Source organism: Notechis scutatus, chromosome 2 (assembly GCF_049901735.1).
Source record: "Notechis scutatus isolate UNSWTSFEM ecotype Mainland chromosome 2, rNotScu1.2, whole genome shotgun sequence".
Classification (NCBI taxonomy): Eukaryota; Metazoa; Chordata; class Lepidosauria; order Squamata; family Elapidae; genus Notechis; species Notechis scutatus.
Window position 1 is genome coordinate 3,365,435 of NC_142010.1, and position 26,679 is coordinate 3,392,113.

Consider the following 26,679-nt stretch of genomic DNA (forward strand, 5'->3'; position numbering starts at 1 on the left):
CCCAGCCTAGTTGAAAATTACAGACCAATCTCTTTATGCTGTGCCACCTGTAAAGTCATGGAATCAATTATTAACCAATCCATTATCCTCCACTTAGAGACAAACAATCTACTCTCTAATAAACAATTTGGTTTCAGGAAAGAACTATCCTGTAATCTGCAACTCTTACACTGCAAAAACATATGGACTACACAACTCGATCAGGGCAAAGCAATAGACGCAATCTACAGAGACTTCTGTAAAGCCTTTGATTCAGTGGTACACGACAAACTACTCCTAAAACTAAAATCTTACGGTATCTCTGGACACCTGCATAACTGGATAGAAGCATTCTCATTCTCCCCCACCCTCCCCTCTCTTCTCCATTCTCTTTCTTTCTTTCTTTCCTGGCCTCTGCAAACAGACAACATTTGTAATGGTTGTTTTAAAGGTAAAATTAATAAAGTTTCTTTAAAAAAAAAAAAGAAGCATTCCTGTCAAACAGACAACAATGGTCAAAATTGGAGGTCCTATCAAATTCACCTTCAACAGTGGTGTCCCCCAAGGCAGTGTTCTAGGACCAGCTCTCTTCATACTCTACATAAATGACCTCTGTGATCATATCAAGAACAACTGCGTTCTCTTCGCTGATGATATAAAGCTATTCAACACCACAGACAATACTGTTACCCTTCAAAAAGACCTTGACTATGTATCAGAATGGTCAAACAAATAGCAACTTCAAATCTCAACAAATAAATGCTTTGCCCTACATATTGGCAAAAAAAATCAGAAAATAAAATACAGGCTGAATAGTCAAGACCTTGTTGAGGATCTAAACTCTGTCAAGGATCTTGGAGTACTCATCTCTAATGATCTAAGTGCTAGAGCCCACTGTAACAACATAGCCAAAAAGGCGTTAAGAGTTGCTAACCTAATCTTACGTAGCTTTTTTCTCTGGTAATATTACACTAATTAGAGCAAACAAAACATTTGCTAGACCAATACTCGAATACAGCTCATCAGTCTGGAACCCACATTACTATCTGATATTAACACAGTTGAAAAAGTCCAGAAATATTTCACAAGAAGAGTACTCCTCTACTCATTGCAGAATATCTTATGCCACCAGACTTGAAATTCTAGAAAATCTAGAACTACGCCACCTCGGTCTGATCTAAGTATAGTATTGATTTACCTGTCAATGAATCCTTCAGCTTCAACCATAACAATACAAGAGCAAACAATAGATACAAACTCAAGGTTAATCGCACCAAACTTGATTGCAGGAAATACGACTTCAGCAATAGAGTGGTCAATGTCTGGAATACTCTACCTGACTCTGTGGTTTCTTCCCCAAACCCCAAAAACTTTAACCTTAGACTGTCTACTATTGACCTCACCCCTTTCCTAAGAGGCCTGTAGGGGGCGTGCATAAGCGCACCAATGTGCCTACCGTCCCTGTCCTATTGTTTCTCTTATTCTTCTTTTATTTTTCTTATATGTATCCATGTATTCATAACTATGTTTTTACTTATACCTATTATCTTGTAAGCAATTGACAAAAATAAATAAATAAGATAAATAAATGTTGGACCACGATCCCCATAATCCCAAACCACTGCATGTGCGGGCTGGGGAATATGGGGGTTGCAATCCACTAGATCTAGAAGACAATTGGATGGGAAATATTCTCTTAAACATTTTAAAGAGAATTTTAGGGAAAATAATAATAACGAGCAGGACCAATTGCAAAATATTTTTTAAAAGCTCCATTATATGAGTTCAGTCAGACGCAGGAGGGTCTCTACCGGGTCCTCACCTATCCTCTCCAGATCCATCTCAGCTGCCACGGTTCGCTCATGGACCGACCCGGAAACTCTCCCCTCCGGGCTGTCATACTAAGGGCGGAACCTTCCCCTCACCAAAAGGAAGGGCAGTTGAAGCCAAGCCCTGTTTCTCAAAGCGGTGGTATACATTGGTACGTCGGTAAGCGGAAGTGAAACGGGATTGGTCAATCACAATGAAGGGCGGAAGCCTGGTAGGAGAAAAGTGGCTTTGGTTTCGAACGAAGGGACGGATTGGTTAACCGAGACAAGAGCCGCTGTCCAATGGCGGGGTTGTATGCAAATCAGCATGCAAATCCCCACTCGACCCGAAGGCAGCCAATGAGCTCTTCATTCAAATACGGATTTAAAAACAAAAAACAAAAAAACTGTTCGGCTTCGGATCCTCCCGTGCTTCGAACGTCATCACTGTGTCATGGTTCAGCCAATGAGAGCCCAAGTATGCAAATCGAGAACGCCCTCTCTCTTGTTTTCCTTGCCGATTTTTTCCGCTCTCGTGCCTCTGAAGGGTTAGGTCCCTGTAATTCTCAGCCAATAGCTTTCGCGTCGCTGGGCGGCTTATGCAAATTAAGCCTCCTCACGACTCTTCCTCCTCCTCCTCCATTTTGGGAAGGGTCGACTCTAGACTGAAAGGCAAGCCATTAAAAACAACGACTGGTGAGTGTGGGGCGGAATCAAAGCAAGGGGGCTCCCAACCGTCGTTGCGTTCAGCGTTGGCCTGAGCCGCAATGCATCTTGGGACGGGCTCGGCGCCAGTTCCTAGGGAAAGAGGGGAGGAGGAGGGGGAAAACTGGTTCCCGGTGCATCCTGGGAAGGCGCGCTGCATTGTGGGAGGGTCCGGAGCGGAACGTTACGTTGTCCCAGGGATTCATAGGCGCGGACGGCGGGTGAGGCGAGTTCGAATCCGGGGCTTCCTCCAATTTGGAGCCTTTGCAGGTGAGTCCCTGACACGCCCAGGAATCCACTCCGGGATCCCCCCCCATCCCACGTCACCCCGGAAGTGCCTATCCTGGTGAGCGCGGGGGGTGGGGGTGAGTGTAAATTGTTGTAAATCGAGGACTTACCTGGACGGTCTCTCTCGATTTGGCTGCGGTTGCTAAAGGTTTCTGACTCCCAATAACCCTGTGAAGAGATAAATAAAGGTAACCTGCTGCAGCAGCCGTCAGTGTGAAAATTGGGTCCCCAAATCCCTTTTTTTCACTGGCCCTTGTAATGTCGAACCGTCACTAAACAAGCCATTGTAAAGTCGAAGACTTACTTGGACGATCTCTCTCTCTCTCTGTATTTGACGGGTTCCTAAAGGTTCCTGAGTCCGTGGCAAAACTCACCGGGATTTGGGTTGCAGCCAAATCCAGGGAGACCGTCCAGGTAAGTCCTCGACTTACAACGGTTCGTTTAGTGACCCGTTCAAAAGTTACAAGGGCCACTGAAAAACAAGGGACTTGGGACCGTTTTTCACACTGATGACTGCTGCAGCCCTCTTGATCCATTCGCAGCTTTACACGGACTCAGAAACCTTTAGGAACTGCAGCCGAATCCACAGAGATTTGTCCAGGTAGTCCTCAATGTACACCGGTTCGTTTAGTGACCGAAGTTACGGGGCCACTGAAAAGAGGGACGTAGGGCCCTTTTTCACACGACTGCTGCAGCGGATTATTTTTATTTTATGTATTCAAGTTATAACACTGCCCGTCTCGCTATTCAGAGCGGCAGCTCTGGGCAGCTAACAGTGCAATAAAAATCAAAGTATAAAAACTAGAATAGAATAGAATAAAAATAGAATAGAATAAAATAAAAAATAGAATAGAATAGGAATGGAAGGAAATGGGAATTGAATTGAATTGAATTGAATTCTTTATTGGCCAAGTGTGATTGGACACACAAGGAATTTGTCTTTGGTGGGTATGCTCTCAATGTACATAAGAAAAAAAATACATTCATCCAGGATCATAAGGTTCAACACTTAGTAATACTCATAGGTTACTAAGCAATGAAATCATACATAGGTTACAAATACGCAATCAAAACATACTAGGAAAACAAATAAACAATCCAAATTACTTTTCGTTTAGTTTACTTTATTGTCATTGCACCTCGTACAACGAAGCTGTAATTGTAACGATACAAGCAACACAGTTATAAGTGGGAAGAGGTAGGTAATAGGAAAGATAAGAAGAAGAATAGTAATACAATCTTATTAAGTAATTTGACAGTGTTGTGGGAGTTATTTCTTTAGCAGAGTGATGGCATTCAGGGGGAAAAACTGTCCTTGTTTCTAGTTGTTCTGATGTGCAGTGTCCCCTATAGCAGGGGTCCCCAACCGTGCCGTCCGCGGACCGGTACCGTCCGCTGAACAACCCTTACCGGGCCGCTGGAGTTGTTGGGGCGCCGCCATCTTTTTTTGGTAAAAAAGCGCCCGGTAGAAAGTTCACCGGAAGCGCTGTTTCGCCATAAAAAGATGGCGGCGCCAGCGCTCGGTGAGCTTTCCGGGTAGAAAGCCATTTCACCCGAAAAAGCTCACCAGAAGTGCTATGCCGTATGCTATCTTTTATGACGCAACAGCGCTCCGTGACGCCACCGGAAGCGCCGTCATAAAAGATGGCGGCGCCCAGTTGACGCCGGCACCGGTCATGGGCGCCCCAGCTGATGTCGGAACCGGGCACAAGCGGGCGTGAAAGGTTGGGGATCCCTGCCCTATAGCTTCATTTTGAGGGTAGAAGTTGAAACAAATTTATAAATTTAGATACAGTTACCAGAGTTCAATGGACTAAACATCAAGGGCTGTTACAGAGTGGTTTGATGTCTTCTTATGTTTAAAATACACAATGGATGTAAAGGTAGTTGTCAAGTTACAAAAGTCCATTTAGCAACCATTCAAAGTTACAAAGGCATTGAAATGAAGCGACTTAATTTTTCGCACTTATGACCATTGCAGTGTCCTCATGGTTGCATAATCAAAATTGAGACGCTTGGCAAGAGGCTTATCTTTACGACTGGATGTTACAAGTCTTCCTGCGTCACATGAGGTCCCCTTTTGCGACCTTATGACCAGCCAAGTCAGCAGGCAAGCCTGATTCACTTAACCGAGTTACTAACCGAAGAACTGCAGCGATTCATTTGATGGCGCTGGCAGGGAAGGTCGTAAAATGGGGCAAAATTCACATCACCAATGTCTTGCTCAGCAACAGAAATTTTGGCCTTAGTTGTGGTTGTAAGTCAAGGAGCATCAAGGACCACCTGCATCAGAGGTGGTATTCAGCAGCTTCTGACCAGTTCTGGAGAGCCGGTAGTGAAAATTTTGAGTAGTTTTGAGAACTGGCAAATCCCACCTCTGACTGGCCCCGCCCCCATCTATTCTCCGCCTCCCGAGTCCCAGCTGATTGGCTGGATCTTCTTTGGTTGCCCTGCACAAGAGAATGGAGCTGGAAAGCAGGTTAGTGGGATGGGGAGGGAATGGAGATTTTGCAGTAACCTTCCCCTGCCACACCTACCAAGCCACGCCTACCAAGCCATGCCACACCCACCAAGCCATGCCCACAGAACCGGCAGTAAAAATTTTGAATCCCACCACTGACCTGCATGAGCCTAAGTTTGGGACTCACTGCAAAAAACAAAACAAAAGAGTGGCTGCTTTTTTAAGCAAGGGCAGGAAAGAGAATAGCGTGCCCAAACAGCACTGACAAAAATGACTTATGATCATTTTTCATACTTATAGCCATGTAGCATATCCCTATGGACACGTGATCAAAATTCCCACTTGGCAACTGATTCATATTTATGGGTGTCCTGGGGTCACATGATCACCTTTGGCAGTCTTCAGACAAGCAAAATCAATGAAAAAACCGGTTCATTAACAACCGTGTTACCTAACTGAACAACTCAGTGATAGAAAATAGAATAGAATATAGAACAAAATATAGAATAGAATAGAAAATAGAACAGAATAGAAAATAGAATAGAATATAGAATAGAAAATAGAATAGAATATAGAATAGAATACAATAGAATAGAAAATAGAATATACAATACAATACAATACAAAATAGAATATAGAATAGAAAATAGAATAGGATATAGAATAGTATATAGAATAGAATAGAATAGAATTGAATTCTTTATTGGCCAATAAAATTCCTTAGACACACAAGGAATTTGTCTTTGGTGCATATGCTCTCAGTGTACATAAGAAAAAAACTACATTCATCAAGAATCATAAGATACAGCACTTAATGATAGTCATAGGGTACAATAAGCAATCAAATATAGTAGGAAACCATATCAATCGTAAGGATACAAGCAACAAAGTTACAGTCATACAGTCATAAGTGGGAAGAGATGGGTGATAGGAAGGATGAGAAGATTAATAGTATTAGTGTAATAGTGTAGAAGATTAATGTAATAATAATTATTAATATCAGTAATTATTAATAATTATTATTAGTAATATTAATAGCGTAATTGTCAGGATTCCGGCAGTTACCAGAAATAGTGTAATGTAATAGTGCAGAAGATTAATAATCATATAAAATGACTTCACAACTGTCTCACTTAGCAACATAAATGTTGGGTTCAGTTGCAGTCGTAAGTCAGGGGATACCTGTAACACGTTTGCTTTAACAAATAGAAATTGCAGTGTTAATACATTACAAGAAAAAAATGCAGCGATAAAATATACAAATATGAAATGCAATGGTAAAATATGTTAAATGTGTATTTGCTAATTCTAAGGAGTATAGCCATCAGCAATCAAATACGGAGCTTTACCTGACTGATTCCTTCCTTGGTTTTCAATTCTAGGCAGTACTGTGTCATTCCATCATGATTGTTTTGCCACCTGGGTTAACAGAAGATGAGGAGGCTCTGCAGAAGAAATTTGCCAAGCTTAAGAAAAAGGTGAGCTTGTTCACCTTGAGGGTGAAATTATTCTTATTAAGTACAGGTAGTCTTTGACTTAACAACAGTTCCTTTAGCGAAGTTACAACGGCATTGGAGAAAAAAAGAAGATTTATGACCTCTTTTTCACACGACTGTTGCAGCATCCCTATGGTCACGTGATCAAAATTCGAGCCCTTAGCAACGTGACTCGTATTTATGACAGCTGCAGTATCCCGGGGTCATGTAATCCACCTTTTGTGACCTTCTGACAAACAAAAGTCAGCGTGGATGCCAGATTCTCTTTTTAACAACTGCAGGGATTCATTTAACAAGTGTGGCAAGAAAGGTCATAAAACGGAGCAAAGATAACAACTGCCTCGCTTAGCCACAGAAATGTTAGGCTCAATTGTGGGCGTCGGTTGAGGACCCCCTGTATAGATCAAGGGGTTGAACGTCAGCCAGATGTATAGTACAATCTTCTATATACCTAAAAGCGAAATACCACTCACGCATCATCACAAAATCTCCGCCAGAACCGTAAAGCCTACAGACTTGAAATTTGGCACGTTTGTTCCTCTTGGCTTCTAGGTGGTCACTAAGAAAGGATGTTTTGAAATGACCATCAGAGCATTAGTATTTCGTATATTATTATTACGAACATGTTCTGATGCTAAGGGGTTCTACTCCTACTCCCCACCTGAAAATAAACCTGTTCCAAATGCAAAACACAAGCAGAGGAGAGGCGTTTCAGTTTCACAGTAAGCAACCAGCTTTAGTACAGAACAGTTGAGCTAAGCCACACCCAGGCTCCTTGCTGTCTCCTTGCTCATACAGCAAATACTGTTACAGTTTCCAAACAGCCCTCATCTCTCTCACACACTGACAGGACGCTAGCCAGATGAATAGTGATGGATGCTGGTAGGCAGAGGCAGAATTTCCCCCCCACTTTATTTTCCTCCCCATAAACTAAGCCCGACCACATCATTTCGTAACGAAACCACGAGTATCAAGCTAGTAGGATATAAACGGACTAGCCAAAGTTATTTTGGGGAAGGAAGGGATGTTGGACTATGCGTATCACTTAGTGACTTTATTTTCTTCTTCTTCCCATCCAGAAAAAGGCCCTCATGGCCTTAAAAAAACAGCAGGGTTCAACCAGTCAGGCTATCCAGGGAGGAATTAAACGATGTAAGTCGGACTTCGGTGAAAAGATGGGCTGCTGTGAGGGAGGCGCCCTCCTGCCAATGTTGCCCATTTGGGGACAGGAGTTTTTCCCTTTCTTCCCTGTTTCCAGCCATCTCAGATCAGCCAGTAGTCGACACCGCGACAGCCACAGAACAAGCCAAGATGCTGGTGAAAACGGGGGCCATCAGTGCCATTAAGGTTGAGAACAAGAACTCGGGATTCAAACGCTCTTGGACTCGGAAGGTGAAGCCAAAAGTAAGCCGGGTTAATGCAAGGAGGTGCAGGAGAAACACTCTTAATGCAGGGGTGTCCATCCTGGGGAACTTTTTAAGTCCTGTGGACTTCAAGTGCCAGAATTCCTCAGCCAACATGGCTGCTCTAGTGGGTTGGGCCAAAGGTGCCTTTTAAAGAGGCAATTGGACGTTCTCGTTTTTTCTTTGAAGATGTTTTGCTTCTTATCCAGGAAGCTTCTTCAGCTCTGACTGGATGGTGGGGAATGGAAGGATTTACACTCCTTGCCGACAGCTGGTCATTTGCATCTTTTTTAGCCAGTGGGTTGTTAAGGTCACCTGGAAGTTTATCTATGTCCTCAGGGTCACCTGAGTGGTGCAAATGGGTGTGGCTTGTGGAGCCTTCTTGGAACTGTTGAAAGGACTGTGTTGTAGACCAGAGATAGATAACAGATAATCAGAGTTAGAAGGGATCTTGTAGGTTATCTAGTCCAACCCCCCACCCAAGCAGGAGACTCTATACCATTTCTGACATATGGCAGTCCAATCTCTTCTTGAAGGTCTCAAGTGATGGCGCTCCCACAACTTCTGAAGACAAAGCTGTTCCATGGGTTGATTGTTCTCACTGTCAGAAAGTTTCTCCTTATTTTCAGGTTAAATCTCTCCTTGTTCAGTTTCCATCCATTACTCCTTGTGTGGCCTTTGGGTGCTTTAGAAAATAGCTTGACCCCTTCCTCTCTGTGGCAGCCCCTCAAATATTGGAAGACTGCTTTCCTGTCTCCCCTGGTCCTTCTCTTCACTAGACTAGTTCCTGTAACTGTTCTTCATATGCCTTAGTCTCATATGCCTTAGTCTCCAGTCCCCTAATCATCCTGCTTGCTCTTCTCTGTACTTTTTCTAGAGTCTCAACATCTTTTTTGTAGTGTGGTGACCAAAACTGGATGCAGTACTCTAGGTGTGGTCTTACTAAGGCTTTATAGAGGGGTATCAGTACCTCACTTGATCTCGATTGTATCCCTCTGTTAATGCAATTTAGGATTGCATTAGCTTTTTTGGCTGCTGCTGCACACTGCTGGCTCCTATTTAGGTGGTTGTCCACTAAGACTCCAAGATCCCTCTCACAGATCATGATGTCGTCTTCCTCCCCCTCTGCTGAGAGAGGGCGTGTTCAGTTTTGGCATAGATGGCCTAATTTGACCCTTCTTTCAAACCAGCGGTCCTCTCCATCCAAAATGATGACTTTGCTGTCCTCCCAAGAGGGGCCTGTGTCTTTTAAATGCAGGGGGAGGGATATAACACCATCCATCTTCAATCTGCAACAGGGGTGTCAAACTCGGTTTCATATAGGGTGTCGCCTCAGGGTGGTTTTTTTGACCTTGGGAGGGCCCGGGGTGGGGGGGCGTAGTCAGGGTGGGCATGGCCAGCATGACGTCACTTGTGTTGGCGGGGGGGGTTGCCTGTGGTAGCCTGAGCACCCTGCCAGCGAAAATGGTCTCCTGTTTTAGGTTGTGACAGCCTCCTGCAACCCTCTGCCAGAGAAAATGGAGGTCGGGGAACTGTACGCAGCCCTCATGAGTTCCGTTTTTGGCTGGGATGGCCTCCTGCTACCCTCTGGCAGCAAAAAGAGAGCTCGGGAGGGCCGGTGTGTCGCCCTCACAAGCTCCGGTTTCCCTGGCAAAGGCATCCTGGGCCGGTCCTTTGCTATTACCAGGGTAGCCCCCACAGGCCAGATCTCAGCCCCCCCCCCGCGTGCCCGATCCGGCCCCCAGGCCTTGAATTCAACATCTCTGGTCTACAACACAGTCCTTTTCAACCATTCCAAGAAGGTTCCACACACCCATTTGCACCACTCGGGGGGGGACGGGGACCCTGAGGACACCGATAAAACCTCCAGGTGACATTAACGACTGGCTAAAAAGAATGCAAACGGACCACCTGTCTGCAAGGAGCAGAAATCTTTCCATTCCCTACCATCCAGTCAGAGCTGAAGAAGCTTCTTGGATGAGAAGCGAAACGTCTTCAAAAGAAAAATCAGAAAGTCCAGTTGCCTCGGGGGGTGGGTGGGGGGGAAGCACCTTTGGGACAAACCATGAGCTGGAGGACTGAGAATCTCCATAGACCTCTAGTGGGTTGGGGTTGCTTTTAGCTTGCTTCTTAATGCCTGTTTGTCTTTAGGAGACCAAGAAGGGGTCTGCCCCAACTTACCAGCCCTTTCAGCGCAGCGTCTCAGCGGATGACGATTCCCAAGAGGTAACTGAGATACAATTCCCTAATCAGGGTGGGAAATTGGTTTAGGTCAGTGCTTGCGTAGTTCTCCTTCAGCGGTTCAAAATATCCGTTCAGAGGTTCAGAATATCCGTTCAGTCGCTCCTACCCCGGTCTTCTCCTCTGTGGACTACTATGATGGGGCTACCCTTGAAAAGTATCCAGAAACTTCACCTGTGATGCTGAGTGCGGCCACGTGAGCTAAATGTCAGGATTCTGGCACTTAACCCCAATTAAATCATGAGTCTCGAGCCAAACTTCCAAAACTTCAAAAGGATTTATTGGGGGTTAACATGTCTGGCACTGCCTGGGTGTAAGCCAACTCTGAGACACAACATTCATTCTCACCCTTGACCCTGGTTTCCCCCACCCCACCCCCTGGGTGTATCGTAATTCATATTCTCCAATGGAACACATCCATAGCCAAGAGTCATCAATCATGCTCTCCAGTTAGATTTTTGCATGACAGAAACTTCGGTCACCTAGTTAACTATCTTTGAAAACTTTTTATGGAATGCAGTTTTAGTTTCCAAGCTGTCGCACTGCTCCCCCCCCTCCCTTTCTGTTGGCAACTCTAAAAGACCATAGAAATATTGTATGAGTTGACATTATACCGGGTACCCAAAGAAGGGCACAAGTAACACCTCTGCTCCTCAAACTGCATTGGGCGCCAGTTTGCTTCTGCATCCAATTCAAGGTGACTCTTCGCAGGTTACAACATCGTTGAAAAAAAAGTGACTTATGACCTGTTTTCTAATAGTTACGACCATTGCAGCATACCCATGATCATGTGATCCACATTCAGATGCTTGGCAACGTAACATTTACGACTGTTGCTATAGGTCAGTGGTGGCTAACCTTTTGGGGCTTGCATGCTAGCACTCAGAATGCAATGTGCGTGCCCTCCACACCCCCTGCGCATGCGCACGCAATCCCCCCCCCCGCCACCCCCTTACCTGCATTGCGCCTCACGGCTGATTTGTCTGCTGGGTTGAGGCCTTTTTCGGCCTCCCAGAGGCTTGGAAAAACCCTCTGCGAGGCTTTTCAGGATGAATTATAGGCCCGTTTTGTCACTTCCGGTATTACAGGAAGTGATGAAATGGGCCTATTCGCCCTGAAAAGCCTTGCAGAGGCTTTTTCCAAGCTTCTGGGAGGCTGAAAATGGCCTCAACCCAGCAGAAAAATCAGCCGTGAGGCGCATGCATGCACAGTGAGGTAAGTTTGCCTGCAGCTCACGTGCCGGCACAAATGGCTCTGCGTGCCACTTGTGGCACGCGTGCCCTAGGTTCGCCATCACGGCTCTAGGTGTTACAGGTAGTCCTCGACTTACACACAGTTGTTTGGTGGCCATTCCAAGTTTACAACGGCACTGAAAAAAATGTGAAGAAGCTCAAACCGGAAGCTCAAACTCAAAGCTCAAGGTTGCAACGCCAAGCCAAATGGGGAAGCCAGTTTCATTTCACCGCCGGGTGATTAACTTCTCAACTGCCGTGATTCACTTAGCAGCCGTGGCAAGAAAAAAAAAATCGTAAAATGGGGCAAAGCTCACTTAACAATCAAAAGGTTGGGCTCAGTTGTTGTGGTACCTTGAGGACTCCCTGTAGTTATGACCTATAAAGCCCTACCTGGCATAGGGCCAGGTTACCTATCATCCCAACACATCAGCCTGTCCTCTACCCAGTCAGGCAGAGACAGTGTATTATGGACATTGTCCGTTTTAAGAATTTTACTGGCTGGGTCTAAGGAAGAGAGCCTTCCCTGCCGTTGCCCCTACCCTCCTGAAAAATTCTTCCACCACAAGTGAGACAGCCCCCCCCCTCCAATTCTCCATTCTGGCCTTCCAGAAAGCGGGTTAAAACATGGCTCTGTGTACTTTGGCAACAGCGCCCAAAGGAACATGCAGTCATAAGAGTTGGTTAATGCCATGACAGTCCTCCCTTGGCCTTTGTCAACCAATTTTTAACAGGGTTAATTGTTCTTGTTTCCATAGGGGAGAAAAATGTTATAAGTTGTAAACTTTTTTTTTTACTTTTTAAAAAAATTTATACACTGCTTTAGATTTCAATGTTTTACTGCATACTGCCCAGGGCCCCTCTGTTCTGACCCACGCCCTTTTCCGACAAACACTATTCAAAAAGAACAGAAACCTTGTCATGCTTTTACAAAATAATTAGCTGTGATAAGCACAAGCCTTGCCAAACTGTGCGAGACTTGCCAAAAGATAACAGACAAGAGATAATTTGCAAAATAAGAATCTTCAAATACAAACTCGGGAGATACTAGAATGTCCACGAGGCTGTAGTTTCAAAATGTCTTTGCCTTCTGCAAAGAATGTTGGTTTCACACCTGGCTTTTATCTGCTTGAAGGAGGGGCCATTACCTTGCAGCCTTACTCGTGAGTCACCCATGCTGTTGCTCTTTCCTATGAGCAATCCTGCGCGCACATGCACTTGGCACAGGCTCCTCGGGAACCTCCTCATCGCTGCTGCCAGCCCCCACTATTTCTGAAGGCTGCAGTCCACTCCCTAATGGTCCTGGCCCCTCATCTGAGTCCTCGCTTTCCTCCACCGTCCGCACCTGCTGCCAGCTAACCACAACACCCTCCTTGAGTGAGATGGGTGGCTTAGAAATGTGGAATGTAAATAAATAAATAAACAAACTTTGCCAGATGTGACATACAGTACCATATATAGTACCAGACGTGGCTCCTTGATGGGTCTCCACCTCCATCCATCTCTCATGAAGAGCTAGTAACTTTGATTCACCTTGTGGAGGGATCTAGGGAGCTTTTTAATCCTTTCACCAGTTTTTTTATCGACTCCTGGATGGTGGAAATAGACTGTGGATTGTGGGATTGTGCCAAAAATCAACATTTCCAAGAAACTTGCACAATCCTCTCTTAGGATCAATAGTGAACTGCAGCCAATTCGGACCGGCTCACCCCGTAGTTCCGACCATTGACTGGGCCTGCCCACCCGCCCCGTTGCTATCCCTTCCTATGTATCTGGCTCACTCGCTTTGCCCACGCAGCCCAGATGCTGTCCATGCCTCGCCCACTCTACTCACCGCAGCTGCTGAGCGCAGGAAATCCCTGTCGTTTTGGAGCTGCGCTCATGCGCTCACACGCTCACCCTTGCAGTTCTGCACGAGGCAAACCGGTTATTACAATCCATGCAGCCCACCTCTGCTTAGGATGAAATGAACGCTGAGAAAACTTCCTTTCCCTTTTCAGCTAGCCACACTTCCTCCATCCCCTCCTCAAAGGCATTAAGATTTTTTTTTTTTTGAATTAAGATTTATATCCCATTTTGTTTTAAACAACTCAAGGCAGTGCCCCTACAGGTATTCCTCGCTTACCAACCATGATTGTAGTCAGCAGTTCTTTTTTTTTTTTTTAAAGAATTTTATTAATTTTCAATAAACAAACATACACATACAAAACACAAAACAAAAGCATAAAACTTCTTTTTGGAAAGCGGCTTAGTCCCGGGTTACATCTTTTTGTGCAGACATAAATTTGAATTCATGCTCACTTTATATACCATTTCATATCTTATTTACCATTCTACATTTTCTATATAGCTTCTCCCCTCTTTTCACTCTCTTAATTCTATTTTATTTATTTCATCTCAATTTAAATCATTATGCTTATATCTTTTGTCTGTTCTGTTTCAATTATCTATTATCTTTTTTCATTGACACAAAATTTCTCCTGTAATCACTGATTGAAGTATGATGCCTTTATATCTTTCCCCTAAATAACACTTAAAATAATATATAATTTTCATTCTCATTCTGCTTAGTACACTCTAAAACTACGTACTATATTTAAAATAAGAAGGAATAATAAATGTATAATATAGTTAAAACAATAATCCATAACAATTTAAACTCTATCGTTAAATCAAGAAGGGATGTAGTCAGCAGTTCTTTTGCTAAGCACTGTGATCATTTAACGGGGAAAAAAAACCCACATAACTGTACCAGACTTAGAATGTAATTTCTCACTTAATAAGCTTTTCTTTTTTCATCTTTCATTTTAGAGCCGGCGCCCCTCAAGGAAGTATCTCTATGAGAGGTTGGTTCCATTTACACCATCATTTGTTTTTATTCTTTTATTTATCAATTACATTTATATGTCATCCATCTCTCCAATAAGGTGACTTATGGTACTATCAGGATAATTTCTCCTATTCATGCCAGCTTTGGCAAGCAGGATCGGTTCAGTCGTCGGAGAAATGCAGTTGATAAAGGGCGCATTTTTGTGTTGAGGCACAACCGTCACTCTTTAGTGCAGGGGCCTGCAACCTTAAACACTCAAAGAGCCATTTGGATCCGTTTACCACAGAGAAGAAAACACCGGGAGCCAATAATTTAACAACCGGTGTGACTGGGTGGGTATAGCCAACTTAACGTCACTCACTCCCACCCACCCACCTCCTGCTCTGGAATATGGAGCAAGTCTCCACCCACCCTTACCTTCTCAGGCCAGCCGAGGAGTGACGGGGAGGGGCCAGCCAGTGGTGGGATCAGCCGACAGGGAGCCGCAGCAGAAGGCCAAAAGAGCCGCATGTGGCTCCAGAGCCACAGGTTGCAGACTCCTGGTTTAGGGTAACTTTTTTTCGTTTTGGTGGTTTTAGTTGGAACTAAACAGATCGACAGGTTCTTTGGTGTGGAAAAAAAAGGTGCGCCTAGAATTGAGGGATCGGGAACCTAGGAACTGATTCTGAAAACTAGAATTTGTTATTTTTCCACATATCGATGTGTACTTCCAACACTAATTTTGAAAGTGAAGAATTCTTTGATTGTCGCTCTTTGCTAATAACCAAAGATTCAGATGTCATGCAGACCAGGGCTCCACAGATCTGCATATTGGCTGGGCATTACTTCAGATGTGCAAAGTACCATTACGTGTGTAGGTAAAAAGCTGCCCTGTAAATTATTATTATTTTATGAATGACAGTCCTTTAAAATAATGGTCTCCAACCTTTTCTGGATCGGCGGAGCATTGGAGGTGGCGGTGGTGGCAATGGGGGAGGAGAGGGGACGGCTGCGCATGCGTGCCTAACTTTCCTAATGCAGCTGTGTGCACACACTCGCCCACCACTTCTGTGGCCTGGTTCTGAATAGTCTACGGCCAGGCGCCAGGCCCCAGGCTGGGGGGGGGGGGGTTGGGGACCCCAGCTTTAAAAAAAAAAAAAGAACCTCAGTAAAGTCTTATGAGACTGTGAGGGATATCGTGTTTATTATGGTAACAGGGTTATCTCAAGAGATGGAAAGAAATCAGATGGAGGTCAAATGCAAAGAGTTGAGAATGACATTGCTAAAAGTAGCCCTTTGCAAAGCGTTTGGGGAAGGATAATGTAGACCAGGGGTGTCAAACTTGCGGCCCACGGGCCAGATGTGTCACATGCTGGCCCCGTCCCGTTTTGCAAAGGGGGATAAGGCCCCATAGGTCATGTGACGCTGCCATGATGATGCGAGTTTGATACCCCTGACGTAGACATTAAAAATTGAAAGCTCTTTTCAACGTTTGCCTGCAAGCGAATGGGAGGAAAGAAAAGGCAAGTGATATGATACTTGAAGGCTTGAAAGCAAACCACAAAAAGGCAAATCTGTCAATCTTTTTTTCCTGCCTTTTTAAATTATTTTTTTTATTTGTAATGTAATAAATCCATCTTCGGTTGAACAATGTGTTGTCTGGGTACAGGTATCTTTGTTGAACAGTAGTCAAAATTTGCAGCATCATTCATTACATTGGTATTGATTCTACAGTATTAAAATAGTAATATTCCACATATTCTACAATATTAAAATAATAATCAACATACTAATCATAATGTTTACTTATCTCTTTTAATACATCTTCTTTATTTTGTTTCCCTGTTTCTAACTTCCATTTTTGTTGCTTAAATATTGATAAAATAAATCTCATGTCCTACAATATTGAGTTTGCTCTTTCTCCTTAATTGCAAGCCTTAGTCTGTTCATTTTTTATTTTTTTATTTTTTATTTTATTCTAATATATTTATTTTTATTTTTTTATTTTTCTTATAAGTATCTACCTCATGTATTCAAAACTATATTTATTCTTATACCTGTACCTTGTAAGTGATTGACACATCAAATAAATACTAAATACTAAAAATTTCTGCACATTCTGCAAATCTGTCAGTCTTGATTGTCCTTTGCCTACCAGGCTAAGTGTTACATTTTGTCAGAGTATATTCATGAACTGGGATAGAGCTTGGTAACAAGGTCAGCCAATGAATAGGCATAGCAACTAAGTCAGCCAATGAGGACTGTTTGGAAACTGAAACTAGAAGTAGCCTAGGCATGGCTCTATATTAAGCTCTGAAGGTATGTTAAGCTCTGAGTCTGTCTATTGAAGATGAAACTGCTTCTCTCCTCTGCTGGGTGTCTTGCTTGCCTGCTGAACTAAAGTGAAACTGATGTCTGTTTCTGAGCTCTCCTGAGTTGCTGTTCTGCTCTGAACCTGCAACATGTCTGCTTCTGTTTGAGTTGGCTCCATGTTGGAGAAATCTACAACTGGTATTGTAATATTTACTGTATGTGTTTATAAAGAAGTTAAATGAAGCCTCAGCCATCTGTGTTTACTTTTCTGGCGCTGAATTTACGCTGCAATACTCTGAACCCGTTTCATGCCAGTTATTTCCTTCTGTGCCCCAGCAGTTCTGATTTGGAGAAGTAGACACCCAGTGTCCTCTCCATACTTAGCTGCTTCTCCAGATTCCGCCACCTCTATTGAATAAATTCTCTTCCTTTCTTTTTCTCTCCTAGTTTTGTGAGCTCCAGCGATAGCCTGAGAGATCCAGAGAACGAGCCAGAAGAAGGCAGAGATCCAGACAAAGAAACCGATCAGAGTGAAAGTCTGCATGGACATGAGAGGAACAATGACCGGGATCGTAGCCGGGACAGGAGTAGGGACCGGGACAGAGACCGAGACCGGGACAGAGATCGAGATCGAGACCGGGACAGAGATCGAGACCGAGACCGGGACAGAGATCGAGGGCGTGAACGAGACCGGGACAGAGAAGGCTTCCGTCGTAAGAAATACTTGGTTGTTCTGGATGGCAGTGTTATCAGGCTGAGTTACTTCAAAACAATTTCCTTTTATTGCTTCTCTGCTATAAAAGCATTTCACGCTAGTAATACCATTACTAAATTTGAAGATGATACAACAGTGGTGGGACTCATCTCTGCGGGGGATGAGTCTGCCTACCGAGATGAGGTGGACCGATTGCTTTTGTGGTGTGGAAACAATAACTTGGTCCTCAACACCAATAAGACCAAGGAGCTTATAGTGGACTATAGAAGGAACAGATCAGACATTCAGCCCTTGCTTATCAATGGAGACCGAGTGGAGCAAGTGGCCAGTTTTAAGTTTCTGGGTGTTACCGTAAAAGAGGACATGTCCTGGGGCGCTCACATTGCAGCACTGGTCAAAAGGGCCCAGCAGAGATTATACTACTTGAGACTTCTCAGAAAACAACAACTGAATGAAAAACTGCTGGTGACCTTCTACCGCTGCACCATAGAGAGTATCTTAACTTACTGCACCGGTGTATGGTTTGCCAGTTGCACAGTGGCAGATAGGAAAGCACTCCAGAGGGTTAACATCATTGCCCAGAGGATCATTGGTTGACCTCCCAAAGAGGAAGAGCTTTATAGCTCCTGCTGCCTTAAGAAAGTTCAAAACATTCTCAAAGATCCATCTCATCCTGGGCACCCTTTTTCTGAACTATTGCCATATGGCAGATAGCGCAGGATAATAAAACAAGGACAAATAGGCTGAAAAACAGCTTCTATCCCAGGGCAGTAAGTATTGAATTCTACTGCACAGTGCAATATTAATGCAATATCAAGGGGTTTTCAATTCAATGTATAGAATGTGAAGGATGTGTGTTTGGGTTTTATTTTCATAGTCATAATGTACACTGACGATGGTATTTAATTTCGTTGTATGAGGTGCAATGACAATAAACTAAACTAAACTATACTATAGTCAGAAATCTTGCCTGAGTAAAGCAAACGACTTGCATCATTAAAGGTATACAGGTAGTCCTTGGCCTACGACCAGAGTTGAGCTCAAAATTTCTGATGCTTAGCGAGACAGCTGTTAAGTGAGTTTTGCCCCATTTTACAACCGTTCTTTTGCCGTAGTTATTAAGTGAATCACTAATCGTTTAAGTTTGTAACCCGGTTGTTAAGGGAATCTGGCTACCCCCGTTGACTTCGCTTGTCGGAAGGTTGCACAAGGGGATTATGTAACCTCGGGGCACTGCAACCGTCATAAATACGAACTGGTTACCGTACAAGACCATTTCAGGTGCCAGAAAACATCCCAGAAATTGGTCTTTTCTGCGAGTATATACGGGAATCACTTTTTAAAAAAGTACCTGCATATAAAGAATAAGTTGACCCTAACATTTTTAACCAAAACAAATGCATGATTCATGGATAAGCCCATTGTGACATTTAAAGCATACAAGAATTTTCAAGAGTCAGCTTATCCGTAAGTGCAGGGGCCTTCAAACTTGACCGCTTTAAGACTGGTGGACTTCAACTCCCAGAATTCCTCTTCCAGTCATGTTAGCTCAGGAATTCTGGGAGTTGAAGTCCACCAGTCTTAAAGCTGCCAAGTTCGAAGACCCTTGCATAAGTGGCATGTTTTTTTCACAATATTTTGGTAAAAAAAACCTGAAGGGTCGGCTTATCCACGGATGGGGTTTATGCACCAGTCTGTACGGAATATCGATTCTGCAGGAAAAAAAAAAGGGAAGAATGCTTTCTGTGTGGTTTGCAGGACATTGGCAGAACTGAAATAACACACTATTTCTCAACCCCTTCTCTCCCCACCCCCTTTTGTTATCCAGGATCGGATTCTTACCCCGAAGGACGTCTTCCCCGCAAAGGGAACACGGTCTACGTCTCCGGGGCAAATATGAATGAGGCCATGTTGACCACGGCTTTCTCAGCCTTTGGGAAGATCATTGACCTCTCTTTAGACAGCGTCCGCAAGTGAGTGGTGGGAGGAACCTGGGCGGGATCTCCGAGGAACGTCCAAATGATAGACGTAGAAATTTGCATGGAAATGAAGAATCCTGCCAAACAATTCACCCGTCGGGGCGGTTAAGTTTGAGCGCCGAGCTTGTCAATTTGGTTGCAAACGTTCTGTCACCATTCGAGAAGACATCATCGGTGCGCTTTGAACTGTGCTCATTTGTCAGAGCACTGGCCTTGAAGTCCTTTTTTTATGTCTTGCAAATTAGTGTGGATATTGTTTGTTCGGCTACTTCTGAGTCATGGTCTGACTTCGGACTGTGCGATTGGCTGGCTGTTGTTACCGAGACCTGGTCTTTCATTTTGGGGCCTTCTGGGCCTCAGGGAAGCCTGGGGGCGTTTGCTCCCAGGAAGCTTCCCTGGGGCTCAGGAAGGCAAAAAATGGAGGGGGTATGTGGTGGTGGTGCTGCGCCCTCTCATTTTTTGTCTTCCTGGGCCTCAGGAAGCCTCCTAGGGGGATGTTTTTACTCCCAGAAGGCAGCACCCCCACTGCGCTCCAATTTGGGGCCTTCTGGGCCTCAGGGAAGCCTCCTAGGGGGGCGTTTTCACTCCCAGAAGGCAGCACCCCCCCCTGTGCTCCAATTTGGGGCCTTCTGGGCCTCAGGGAAGCCTCCTGGGTGAAGCAGTAAGTAAGTGAGGGGAATCCCGGCACAGCTGATCCTAGGAACAGCTGATCGTCGGGAAGGAGAAAAAAAACTGAAGGAGTGACTGGGTGGGGAATAACGCAGTCAGCGATGTTGGGCACACAATGTTGCACATGCGCAATAAGGACTGACTGGGCAGGGAGGGGCGGGCGGGGAGGGGCCAGCCAGGGGCACGATTTCTCCGAACTGTGCAGAATCATAACAACCGGTTCTATAGAACCGGTCCAAAGCGGTAAAATTCCATCCCTGAGTCATGCGCTCATTGAAAACAGAACTCCAAGGCAGGTAGATTCCTCAAAGAACAATTCATTGGATACATCATATTGGCCCAACTGGTGATAGTTCCTGTGGTTTTCACGTAACTAAAAAGTGAAAGTTCCTCTCTTCCCCCTCTCAGTCATCAGTCACATCGTCCAATCAAAGTGCTGGCTGGTTGCTCAGTTACTCTACTCCTCCGCCACCTGTTGAAATGTCCTTGGTTCCCACAGGAAGTTTTTTTTGTATTGAGTACAAAACCCCAGCTAACCATTTCCCCACCCTCCCTGTCTTGTGGCAACTGTGAAGCCATAAAGATGGCCTCAGCCAGGTTCGCTTCAGGGTTGACACAAAGACCATGCCTCAGTAACAACAGCCAGCCCATCAAACAGTCCGGAGTCTGACCATGACTCAGAAGTAGCCAAACAAACAACATCCACACTAATTTGCATCGCATAAAATGGTATTTAAAGGCCAGTGGTCTGACAGATGAGCACAATTCAAAGCGCACTGACAATGTCTCCTCGAATGGTGACGAAACGTTTGCAACCAAATTGCCAAGCTTGGAGCTCAGACCAACAGCCCAACTGTTATCCCAAGCTATTGATATTCAAATACATTTCAGTTCACCCATCTCTCCTTAATTAAATACAGGTAGTCCTCGACTTACGACAGCATCTGAACCCCCATATTTCCATCGTTAAGCAAGACAGCTGTTAAGTGAGTTTTGCCCCATATTATGACCTTTCCTGCCAGACACTCTAGAAATAGTACAGAGAAGAGCAACCAGTATGATTAGGGGACTGGAGGCTAAAACGTATGAAGAACGGTTGCAGGAACTGGGCCTGGCTAGTCTAGTGAAGAGAAGGACCAGGGGAGACATGATAGCAGTCTTCCAATATTTGAGGGGCTGCCACAGGAAGAAAGGGGTCAAGCTATTTTCTAAAGCGCCTGTAGGCCAGACAAGGAATAATGGATGGAAACTAAACAAGGAGAGATTTAACCTGGAAATAAGGAGAAACTTTCTGACAGTGAGAACAATCAAGCAATGGAACAGCTTTGTCCTCGGAAATTGTGGGAGCGCCATCACTTGAGACCTTCATGAAGAGATTGGACTCCCATCTGTCAGAAATGGTGTAGGGTCTCCTGCTTGGGCAGGGGGTTGGACTAGATGACCTATAAGGTCCCTTCCAACTCTGATTATCTGTTATCTGTTAAGAGTTGTTAAATGAATCACTGCCATTGTTAAGTTAGTAACCCAGTTGTTAAGTGAATCTGGCTTCCTCATTGACTTTGCCTGTCGAAAGGTCGCAAAAGGGGATCACATGACCCCAGGACACTGTAACGATCAGCAATACATGTCAGTTGCCAAACATGCCAAAGTTTGATCACATGACCGTGGGGATGCCACAATGGTTGTAAGCATGAAAAGCTTACTAAACAGATGGCTGTAAGTCGAGGGCTACGTGTAAATAGCGACAGTCTTCAAGATGGCTACCTCATTTCCATTACCTCAGAATATACGATGATGATACAGTTATCCAAAGGTTTAATCCCCTCGTGCTAGATTGTCCATTAAATCTCAACTCCTAAATTGAAGAACATGGCCTACTGAACTTTGATTTTACTGAATAAACTTACAGATCTGTTTGTCAGGATTGGGTAGATAATGAAGAAGGATCTGTATCCAAAATTGAGGAATTTTTTTTAGTATTGTTTTGCCAGTCATAGGAAGAGGATAGCAACATTTAAAAAAAAACAAATCTTGAAGGGAATTGATATTTCTTTTCATTCCTCTCCTCCCCTTCCCGCCAATATGTTGGCTGGAAAATTTTGGGAATTGAAGTCCACGCATCTTAAAAGCTGTGGCTGAAAAATACTGGCAATGTGATATAATGCAAGTCATAGGTGTTAATTTCAGATTAAATTTTTAGTCCACAAAATGGGATTGTTATTTTTTTAAACAGAAGATGTGGGAATGATTAAACGTGCGTTAATCTTATTTGACATGCTGAAAAAAATGTGAATTCCCAGGTTTTTAAAGACCGGAATGTCAGGAAGGTATATGTACTGATGATCCAAGTCGGTGGTTGTTGCTAGAAGCAACCATAATGGGGTCAAAAAATTCCTTTCCTTCTCCTTCCTTCTTCTTTTTCCACTAAGATCAGAGGGACAGATTTGTAACTTTGGCCCACATTGACCGTGGTTCCTTGTGCCACTGACTGCTTGTGCCACCCCCACTAACTGCTCTTTATTTTATTTCCCCCCACTCTCAGTTGTGCTTTTGTGACCTATGACAAGATTGAATCAGCAGATCAAGCTATTGCTCAGGTATTGGAGAAGGGGTTATCTTATGGGTAAGATGAGAGCCGGTATGGTCTAATAATGATTAAAGCACTAGGCTAGAAAGCAGGAGACCATGAGTTCAAGTCCCGCCTTAGCCGTGAAAGCCAGCTGGGTGACTTGGGCCGGTCACTGTCTTTCAGCCCAATTCACTCTCAAAAGCGGGGTGGTTGTGAGGAAAATAGGAGGAGGAAGGTTTGTTGGATATGTTCGCAGGCAAGCAGAGAGGGAGGGAGGAAGGAAGATGAAAGGGAAGGAGGGAGGGAGGAAGATGAGGGAAGGAGGAAGGGAGAAAGGAAGAAAGATGAGGGAAGGAGGAAGGGAGGAAGGAAGATGAAAAGAAAGGAGGGAGGGAGGGAGGAAGGAAAATGAAAGGGAGGGACGAAGGGAGGAAGGAAGATGAAAGGAAGGGAGGGAGGAAGATGAGGGAGGGAGGGTGGGAGGAAGGAAGGAAGGGAGATGGAAGGAAGGAAGATGAAAAGAAAGGAGGGAGGGAAGAAAATGAAAGGGAGGGAGGGAGGAAGATGAGGGAAGGAGGGTGGGAGGAAGGAAGGGAGATGGAAGGAAGGAGGAAGGAAGGAAGGAAGGAAGATGAATGGATGAACGAATGACGGCCTATGCTGGGAATGGTTGAGAAAACCTCCACTCCCGTGTCTCCCATTCTCTTTTAGTTTTTAGTCTTCATTTAATTTATCTTAACTTTAACAGTTTTTAGTCTTGATTTAATCTCCTTTAATTTTAATGGCTTTTATATTATATTTTTTATCACTTTGTAAGTCGGCCAGAGTCACTTCAACAGTGAGATGGGCGCTATACACATTTAATAAATAAATAAAAAATCAGGAGGAACAGTGCTGGAGCACCCGTTTCCCTCCATCATTTTCTGCTCTGCAAATATCTGTTTGGATGGCCGTATTATAGCTGGAACAGCCCCTCCCTATTCCCCTCTCCCTTCCATTCTCTTGCATCACGATAGGATGATGGATCTTGGCTTGGTTAAGTCTTACAGGCCATTCCCAGAGACAGGGAAGACTCTGGTTTTTCTCAAAGTTGGTCTGAGTTGATTGTGTGTCTTGTCTCCTCCCAGCTCAACGAGACCATGGTGGAAGATGTGAAGCTGATGGTTAGCATCGCTCGCAAGCAGCCCATGCTGAATGTGGCCGTCGGCAACTCCGTGTGGGGAACTTTGGGTGAGGAGATGGTCGTAGACAGAAGCGTGGGAGTATGGCCAACAAGTCCCCCAGGCCATTCTTACCTTAATGTTAAAAGCAGCCCAAATGATCCCAAAGGTGCTTTTTTTCAGGAGACAACTGGACTTTCTTGGTTTTTTTTTTCTTTTGAAGACGTTTCACTTCTCATCCAAAAAGCTTCTTCAGCTCTGACTGGATGGTGGGGAATGGAAGGATTTATACTCCTTGCAGACAGCTGGTCATTTGCATTCTTTGTAGAGAGTCATTGAGGCCACTTGGAGGTTTATCTGTGTCTCCTCAGGGTCACCTGAGTGGTGCTCTTGGTTCCTGCAGTTTGCTATTTCCCTCTGGAAATCCATTCCTGCTCCCACACCATTCAAAGGGTGTCCATCCCAAATTGTATAGCTAAAAGCCTGTAGAGATTCTCAGTCATCCAGGTTATGGTTGACCCAAAGGTGCTTTTTTTCAGGAGGCAACAGGACTTCCTTGTTTTTTCTTTGAAGACCCTCCAAGACAGGGGTCTTCAAGCTTTAAGACTTAAGGACTTCAACTCCCAGAATTCCTCCTCCACTCATATTAGCTCGGGAATTCTGGGAGTTGAAGTCCACAAGTCTTAAACTTGCCAAGTTTGAAGACCCTTGCTCTAAAAGGGTACAAATGACCAGCTGTCTGCAAGGATATAAATCCTCCTATTTCCCACTCTCCTGTCAGAGCCGAAGAAGCTTCCTGGATGAGAAGCAAAACGTCTTCAAAGAAAAAAACAAGAAAATCCAATTGCCTCCTGAAAAAGCAGCTTTGGGACAACCCATGACCTGGATGACTGAGAATCTCTACAGACTTCCAGCCCAAATAATCTTCTCTGCATCTAAGTGCCGTTTCACATTGTGCCTGCTTGTGTTTGAAAATCTTAAGATGGGAACAGACTAAATAAAGGTGCTTAGGTCTCTAGCATCACTAGGATTTGGCATCAGAGGTTCCCTCCCAAAATATTTCTGCATCCCAAATTGGGGTGAGGAGGAAGAGGAGGAGGGCCTTATGCCACAGGCTTTGCATGGTTTCTCCTTTTGGGAGGTAAAGCCAGAATTGGGATAAGCCAAAAGCTAGCTATCTTTTGCTCGGATCGCTGATGTGTTATCATTTCCTTTTTCCAGCTGTGATAAACACCATCAATGGTTCTCATCAAGACAAGCGATCCCAGGTTATCTACAAGGAAGAGAACTTCTGAAGCGTAGGAAGACCCGTTTTCCCCATCCGCTCTCTGCCTTTTCTTTTAAATGATTCAAATAAATGGTGGCTTTTAAAAACAAACAAAACAACGTTTTGAACCATGCTAATTCCAGTTTTAGGAGTGAGGCTTTGGAAAGCAGTGTGTCCTTTTCGGTGTCTTTTTAACCCAAGCTTGAACCTCAAGGCTTTCCCCCAACTTGGAAAACAGGCCGGTTCTATAACTACAGGGGTGGGTGAGTCTGAAAGAAAATGTAGATGAAGTGTAAACACTCAAGATTTTTCTAAATGTGGTTTAGCCACAGAAAATGGGGGGATTGTTTTCATCAGTTGTTTCCGCAGCTGAAATAAAGGAAGGTTTGAGGCAACCAGGCTAGAAAAAGCACCTCGTTTGAATAACAAAAAGCAATTTATTAGCTTCAACATTGGCCAAGCATCAAGCAGAGTTAACAATGGGGATTAGATGATGAGCATCTCCCTAGAAAAAGACCAGCTTTTATGGGATAAAATATTTTGTGAGTATTTTTTATTTTTTTTTTGTACAAAAAGACAAAGAAAAAGACCAGCTTGTTTTGAATCCTAAATGTAAGTCACAAGAGGACTGCAAGGAGAGAAAGAAAAACTTCTGTGTGAAAACTAAACTCTCAACCAAATAAATGGGGGAAGTGGATGTAAAAAAAAATGAGGACATAGGTAGTCCTTGACTTAAAACCGTTCGTTTAGTGACCAAAGTTAACCACAGCAAAACTGGGGAAAAAAAAGTGACTTATGACCGTTTTCCACACTTTTATGACAATGGCAGCATCCTTATGGTTCTGTGATCAAAATTTGGATGCTTGACAAGTGGTTCGTATTTATTGACAAGTGGTTTGCATTTATGACGGTCGCAGTGTCTCGGGGTCACGCGATCCCCTTTTGCATCCTTCAGACAAGCAAAGTCAATAGGGGAAGCCAGATTCATTTAACAAGCGTGCTAGCAACTTAACGACGGCGGCGTTTCGGTTAAAACCACGGTGGCAAGAATGGTCCTAAAGTGGGGCAAAACTCGCTTGATAACGGTCTCGTTTAGCAACAGAAACTTTGGGCTCAATTACGGTCGTAAGTCAAGGACCACCTGTAATAGCTTCTGTCAAATGTTGCAAAATGCTAAGAGGAAGTAGGGGGAGAAATGTTAAAACACGGATGCAGTTTTGCTTGTGGGAAAGCTATGGGACTGCATCGGGTCCTGACAATTGGAAGAATCCTGCTATTCTTGATACAAAGGGTAAAGGGCAGAGGGAATGGCTCTGAAGCACAGACAGAAAAGTCTCCACCAATGTACCATAATAGATGAGAGGGCCTTGAGTTCAGGCCAAGGAAATAATGTGAGCAAACATCTAATCCCGTGATGGCGAACCTATGGTACTCGTGCCACAGGTGGCATGCAGAGCCATTTGTGCCAGCACATGAGCTGCAGGCAAACTTACCTCACTGCACATGTGCACACCTCACAGCTGATTTTTGGCTGGTTTGAGGCCTTTTTCGACCTCCCAAAGGCTTGAGGAAGGCTTCTGCAGGC

General features: G+C 44.3%; 2 protein-coding genes across 4 annotated transcripts in view; one reads left to right on the forward strand and one right to left on the reverse strand.

The window, feature by feature from the left end:
- Nucleotides 1-2,223, reverse strand: part of SKIC2 (SKI2 subunit of superkiller complex) — a 56,252-nt gene extending 54,029 nt beyond the window's left edge. The window contains exon 1 of the mRNA XM_026686902.2: nucleotides 1,802-2,223. Coding sequence (XP_026542687.2) covers nucleotides 1,802-1,820 — 19 coding nt within the window. The 5' untranslated portion in view covers nucleotides 1,821-2,223. The remainder of the gene's footprint in view (nucleotides 1-1,801) is intronic.
- Nucleotides 2,207-25,210, forward strand: NELFE (negative elongation factor complex member E). 3 transcript variants are annotated; one of them, XM_026686895.2, is made up of 11 exons: nucleotides 2,207-2,483; nucleotides 6,624-6,719; nucleotides 7,817-7,889; nucleotides 7,996-8,141; nucleotides 10,292-10,366; nucleotides 14,425-14,459; nucleotides 17,183-17,448; nucleotides 19,279-19,423; nucleotides 22,641-22,695; nucleotides 23,795-23,897; nucleotides 25,049-25,210. In XM_026686895.2, the coding sequence occupies exons 2-11, from the start codon at nucleotides 6,645-6,647 to the stop codon at nucleotides 25,120-25,122; spliced, it is 1,047 nt and encodes a 348-aa protein (XP_026542680.2). In that variant the 5' UTR covers nucleotides 2,207-2,483; nucleotides 6,624-6,644; the 3' UTR covers nucleotides 25,123-25,210. The 3 variants fall into 3 exon arrangements, with proteins under 3 accessions (XP_026542680.2, XP_026542681.2, XP_087810421.1); XM_026686896.2 differs by lacking the exon at nucleotides 2,207-2,483 and adding an exon at nucleotides 2,644-2,762; XM_087954295.1 differs by lacking the exon at nucleotides 2,207-2,483 and adding an exon at nucleotides 3,328-3,381.
- The last annotated feature ends 1,469 nt before the right edge of the window (nucleotides 25,211-26,679 follow it).

Coding starts and splice junctions, on each gene's coding strand:
- NELFE (XM_026686895.2), top strand. CDS start 6,645: ATGATTGTTTTGCCACCTGGGTTAACAGAAGATGAGGAGGCTCTGCAG. Junction 7,890..7,995: donor CCAGGGAGGAATTAAACGAT/GTAAGTCGGACT, acceptor CCCTGTTTCCAG/CCATCTCAGATCAGCCAGTA. Junction 19,424..22,640: donor TCTTTAGACAGCGTCCGCAA/GTGAGTGGTGGG, acceptor CCCCACTCTCAG/TTGTGCTTTTGTGACCTATG.